This window comes from Pteronotus mesoamericanus, unplaced genomic scaffold (genome assembly GCF_021234165.1).
Source record: "Pteronotus mesoamericanus isolate MK-2021 breed Mesoamerican mustached bat unplaced genomic scaffold, CSHL_Meso_final scaffold_705, whole genome shotgun sequence".
Classification (NCBI taxonomy): Eukaryota; Metazoa; Chordata; class Mammalia; order Chiroptera; family Mormoopidae; genus Pteronotus; species Pteronotus mesoamericanus.
In genome coordinates, this window is record NW_026555326.1 from 11619421 (window position 1) to 11625334 (window position 5914).

General features: G+C 42.6%; 1 protein-coding gene across 1 annotated transcript; it reads right to left on the reverse strand.

The window, feature by feature from the left end:
* Positions 1 to 692: 692 nt before the first annotated feature.
* GJA8 (gap junction protein alpha 8) lies at positions 693 to 2018 on the reverse strand. The gene has a single exon (XM_054562951.1). The coding sequence runs from the start codon at positions 2016 to 2018 to the stop codon at positions 693 to 695; it is 1326 nt and encodes a 441-aa protein (XP_054418926.1).
* Between the last annotated feature and the right edge of the window lie 3896 nt (positions 2019 to 5914).

Sequence of the window (5914 nt, forward strand, 5' to 3'; positions counted from 1 at the left end):
CACAGTTTTTTTGGCCCACATGGCATATTTAAAATTCAGTTGATGTACTTATTTTTAGTTAAAAATATTAGAAATTTCATTTAAATGTTTGCATTTCTGGCTTCTCTTGAAAAAAATCAGATAGCCAGGTAACATTGCCTGGTAATCACTGCTTGGAATGGAACAGCAGCTGCCCTCTGCTCTCCAATTCTCACAGCCCTAGGTCTCCCATGGCATTAGAACAAGACCACCTCACCAGTCGAAGTCACCTGCCTGTGTTCTGTAGGTATTTACATTTGGGATCCCTGATATAGGGTCACATAGTGTCTGCTAGGGAAGGGCCGGAGTGACAAAGTCTGACAGAATTAGTGTGCTTGAGACAATGCCAGTAAAAGGCTATGAGGCGATTGCAACACTGATCAGAAGGATTTCTATGGAGAAATGGAGACCAAAGCAGTGTCCCATAGAAGTTGGGGTAGAGGAGCAGGGCAGTCATATGAGACTGAAAACTTTTCCAGGACAATGTGTTTACATTGATAGCCTATAAATGGGAAAGACAGTTTCTTAGTTGTACAACATGCACTGTACCACTGCATGCCTGTCTAACCAGGGTGAGTGTGAGGGGATGAACAGAAGACTCAGATCATGTTGTCATCTTTTCCTTTCCTCTTGCCCTATGGGTTAGCTCAGGTGTTTCTTTATTTGGCACCACTTCACACGATTAGATCGTCTGATCTGGCCCGGCTGCTGTTTTTGCTCGGCCTGCTTAGGGGTCTGGTGTTATCCCCAGTCAGCTCTGGGCACAGGGAAGGTGTCTTCTCAGTGGGCAGGCTTTGCTTTGACACCTTCTCAGCCAGCAGCTCTTGTTCCTCACCCTCCTTCTCCATTCTGGGGGCCTCTATTTCCTCCTCCTCCAACATTGCTGCAATCCCCTGCCCTCCTGTGCTCAATCTCTCTGCTTCCTGCCTCTTATCAACCACCTCAGGTTCTGCTCTTCCCTTTACTGGTTGCTTGACCTCCTCAACCTCTTGTCCTCCCACCTGAGCATAGGAAGGCAGTGTCTTTTGGTAAGCCCCTGACAGGTCCCCTAGGGGCCCTGTGCCCATCTTCTCCTCAAACTGGCTCAAAGGCTTGGCACAAAGTGGGCCGGTCTCCACCATACCAACCTCAGTCAAAGGGAAATAGTGGGACACTATTTTCTCTTCTTCGAGGAGCTGGTAGCCCTTGGCTTTCTGAATGGAGGAGAGAGTGATGGAGTGGAGGGGCTTCTCTGGAATCCCCCCCAGTGGCTGCTCTACGGACCTCTTGAAGACAGAGCAGATCCTCTTCAGGCCCAGGTGGCTCATCTCCAGAACATTGAGGAAGAGGGACACAGAGGCCACAGACAACATGAACAGGATGAAGATGGTTTTCTCTGTGGGCCGTGACACAAAGCAGTCCACAACATTGGGGCAGGGCCACCGGCTGCAGCGATAGAGGGGCAGGATCCGGAACCCATACAGGAAGTAGTGGCCCACTATAAAGCCCACCTCAAAGAGCATCTTGAAGATGATGTGGCAGATGTAGGTCCTCAGCAGGGTCCCCTCCAGCCGGAACTTCTTGGTGCCTTTGCTGCTGCTGCTGCTTCCTTTCCTGAAGCTGCTTTGGTCAGGGGGCTGCGGCCCCCTCTCGTCCCAGTTGCCTGCTGCCTGCTGGCACAGCTTCTCTGCCTCACGCTCCTTGCGCTTCTCCTCTGTGCGCACGTGGTGCACGGTGTGGCCCACGTACACCAGCGACGGCGTGGAGACGAAGATGATCTGTAGCACCCAGAGGCGGATGTGGGAGATGGAGAAGGCCTCGTCGTAGCAGACGTTCTCGCAGCCTGGCTGCTGGGTGTTGCACACAAAGTCGGACTGCTCATCACCCCACACAAACTCAGCAGCCGTGCCAAGGATGAGGATCCGGAAGATAAAAAGCACAGTGAGCCAGACTCGGCCGATGACCGTGGAGTGCTCATTCACCTCCTCCAAGATGTTCCCCAGGAAACTCCAGTCACCCATTTCTCACCCATCTAGAGGAGGGAAAAGACAAAAGTTGAGCTGCCGCAGTGCAGCCCCGAGTCAGTCTCCGCTAACCCTTGGAGTACCTCTCCTTTTTGAGTTGTTGGAAATCCACGTGTAAATAGCATCTATTGAGTGCTTCCTCTGTGCAGACTAGGACTAGGGGATAAAAGGGGCATAAAGAATCTGCTTCCATTAACTTCCTTTTCTGTAAATTGAGTTTAATGGTAATACCTGTTCTCATTCACTTCACAAGCCATCTAAAAGGATAAACGTGTATTTAATTACCTGAACTCCACCCGAAATATGGATTCATTGTGGACTATAAATAGAAATCCATGGTTACAGGGAATTAAATCAAGACCATAGGTAGAACTAAATTTTATGAGGCATAATACTAAGCTTTGTATTCCATAAGTATTTGGGCTTCCTATAAAATTGTACCTATGAAATTGTCAGTAGCTATCTTACTGACTATGTTGAGCTATAATAACGACAGTATGTTTGAAGAGAAGGAACGAAACTGATATTTATTGAATATCTACTTTGTGATAGACCTTTGACATTATATTGTTTCATTTAATTTGATCCTGATAGACTGTACTCTTCATGAGGATATGGACCATACCTGTTTTATTTATAGCTATATACTCAGTGCTTGTCACAGCACCCAGCAAATAATGAGAGCTTAAAAAGTGTTTGTTAGCAAACTTGATTGCAACACAGGAGAAAACAGGTTCAGAGAGGTTAAATAAATAGTCTATGATAATCTAATTAGCAGCAGCTCTGTCTGCCTGATTCCAAAGGCTGGGTCCTTTCCATTACACCACTGAGATACAATGTCTGGGATCAGAGCTACACAGTTCTCCCATATTCTTGATTTATGTTTTCTTTTCTCCAGATTGAAATCTGGACAGCCTCTTAATAGCTTTACAAATTGAGAGCAGTGTTGTAAAATTATTTTTGTTACTCTTTTAAACCTAAGGAATGGAGAGGGCGGTTTGGGACGGAATTGTGTTTTGGAGTGAGGAAGGCCTGCTAGGACATTTTTAGTGTCCCACAGAATGAAAGTTGTTGGGGTTTGTAACATGTGGTTATTTTAACAGAGCTAAAAATTGACCTGTATAAACAAAAAACAACAATAATAAAATATGATAGTATATAATGCCTTAGCAACAGCAATGGCTAATGTAAATGGAATTGAAGTGACAGAGATGATGGATGTAAACTGGAACATTCATTCAGTGCAAGCCTGTGTGCAAGTTGGTAATCTGTGAAGGACTATGACCAAAACTTCTACCTCAATCTAGGACAGATGTTCCTCCAGGTTGGACATCTCTAGAGTTGTGGCATTTACCCATCCCTGCCCTTCTGAGACATGCTGTTATGGGCTTCTTCCAGCTATCTCCTACCCTATAGGATCAGAAGTTACATGGGGCCAAAGGAATATGCCCACTGCTTTTAATGACAGTGATATTTGTTAAATACTTGAATGAGTGATGAAAAGTGGTATCTTAAATTAGGTGTGATTTTCATCTTTAAGAGAGGATAAACAAAATGGCAACTTGAAGCCTCCTTCCAACCTGTGGTTTGGAGTTTGACCAGACAGTATTTGGTTGCCAACACTGATTGCAGGCATGAGTGATACCCAGACTGTGCTCCCAAGTTATGCAAAACAGCTATCTGCTTCTTCTTGGAAACCAGAAGACATTGCTCTTATGGGAGCCCCAGGAACTCTCAATTAGGTGAGGCATCCAAGAGCAGCTTCTTTACTCATGGGAAGATGAGAGCTGCTGTGGCATCCCCAGTCATGTCTCCAGCATTGGGAGGAGTTCCTTGTAGGAATGGAGAATTGAGAGTAAGAGAGGGTCGTCTACTCAGAATCAGAAGTTCAGAATCTCAGTTGCATGTATCTAGTTATACTTCTGTGATAACACTCCTGAAAGTACAGTTAAATCTAGTGCTTGCCCTGTAAAGAGTGGCAGTCATTCACATTGACTTCTCACCCAAAAGGTGGGAAACATCACAATCAGGTAAGTAGCCCAAGAGTAAACCCAATTGGTGGAAGAGAAAAAAAAATCAGAATTTCTTATCAGATAGTTAATTATGACATTCATGTTAAAACAACTGTGTAGTTTACTCTTTTAAGATCGTCTGTACTGTAAATCGAGTTTTACTAATGTCTTATCCTCATTAATATATCAACTCAGTTTTGAAATCTTACTTATATTGTATGTACCATTATAGTCCTTTAGGATTTCTGCATGTATTTCACTCATGTACCCACATAAATGTGTGTAGCAAACCCATGCTCTCAGGACTGTATGTCTGTAGTCTTGTCCTTGCCATTTAGGGCAAAAGCTCTTGAGGGCAGGTACCATTTTGTCTTCATGTTCTGTGAACCATCATGACACAGAATAAAGACTATCACAGAGTGGGAGCTCCATAGACATCAGTGGATGGGACTGGTAGTTACTATCTGAAATCTGAAAGTCTCAGTCCCTGAGTGCATGTAATACCAGCATTATTTAGATTCTGGAGAACTTGATTCCTCTTTGCTGTAGATAACAGTGGGGAGATTGAGTACTTGCAAAGAAATGTCAATTACTAAAAAAGGATAGTAAATTGACCCTAAACTTGCTGTTTTAAGACACAGTTTGTATAAGATCAAACATGAGTGTCATAGCACATGTTCATGACACATGAAGACACTCCTGACTACCCCATTTTTAATTTCCAAACCCAAGCAAGGCAGGCAAGTCTCTTCCACACCCTACCCTGAAATGCTAGCATTGTTTGAGTGAGTGTGTGTGTGTGTGTGTGTGTGTGTGTGTTTAAGTCTAGTTAAAACATTTCTTATAACAATGAAAGGAGAGAAACAGTAACTTAGGACAAGGTTTTTTCAATTCTATGCCATTGAAACAGGCCAACTATGCTGTTAAGGAAAGAAGCTTTAGAAGTGCTAAGGGAAAGTGCTTCAAGTTCCTAATGTCTAACAATTAAAATTATACTTAAAGGAAGTCAGAACGATCTGTTTCACTGGAGCAATGAGAAATCAAAACTAAAGGAAAAATATTTCTCTTCTTTTCTTTAAATATGCAATTCTCTGTTTTCTCTTGCTTGTGAAAATTTAGCGAACAGATTATAAATGGAAACTAAATGGTGGAGTTCAGTTTCTACCTCCAGGGTGTCCATCATAACATCAGGGTATCCTGGTTTTAGGTAATAATTAAAATAACACCTTAGGTTTAGGTAGCCCTTATCTATTTATAAATTATATGCTTCCATATATTTTATTTCAGTCCTTATAACATACTGTGAACTAGGTCTGTGATTCTTCACAGATTAATACAATAACAACAAAATAGGGTGACCAATATAGGGCTGCTGACTTCTTATTTTGCTAAGCATGGACATAAAAATAAGAACCTTATTAGATCACTAACTATGACTATAGTCTGTTTTCATCATCATTTCAAAATAAGGGAAATTTTAATACCACAAAACTACAAAAGACATAATTTCAGAATGAAAGATGGGCCTTTACATCAAACACATTTAACTTAAAAAAAGTTACTATGCTGTTTACTACATCATTCTCACACTTTTATCATTGGCTGCTGAAAAATTCATTTGACCAAAACTGACACATCCACAGGTAGATGTTTGAGAACTAATGAACTAGGTATTACCAACCCCCATTACCAGGTAGGAACGCAAGCTAGGAAGTAAAGTAAGATGACTTAGCTAGTGAGGGCAGAGGTGGGATATGTGTCCTGGCTCTCTAGTGACAAGCCCAGGGCAATTTCCAGTATAACACAGATTTCTCCTGGTTTTGAAAAGTCAGAATTGCATACACATCTATGTTGACAAGCTTCCCAAAGGATTAGATAGCC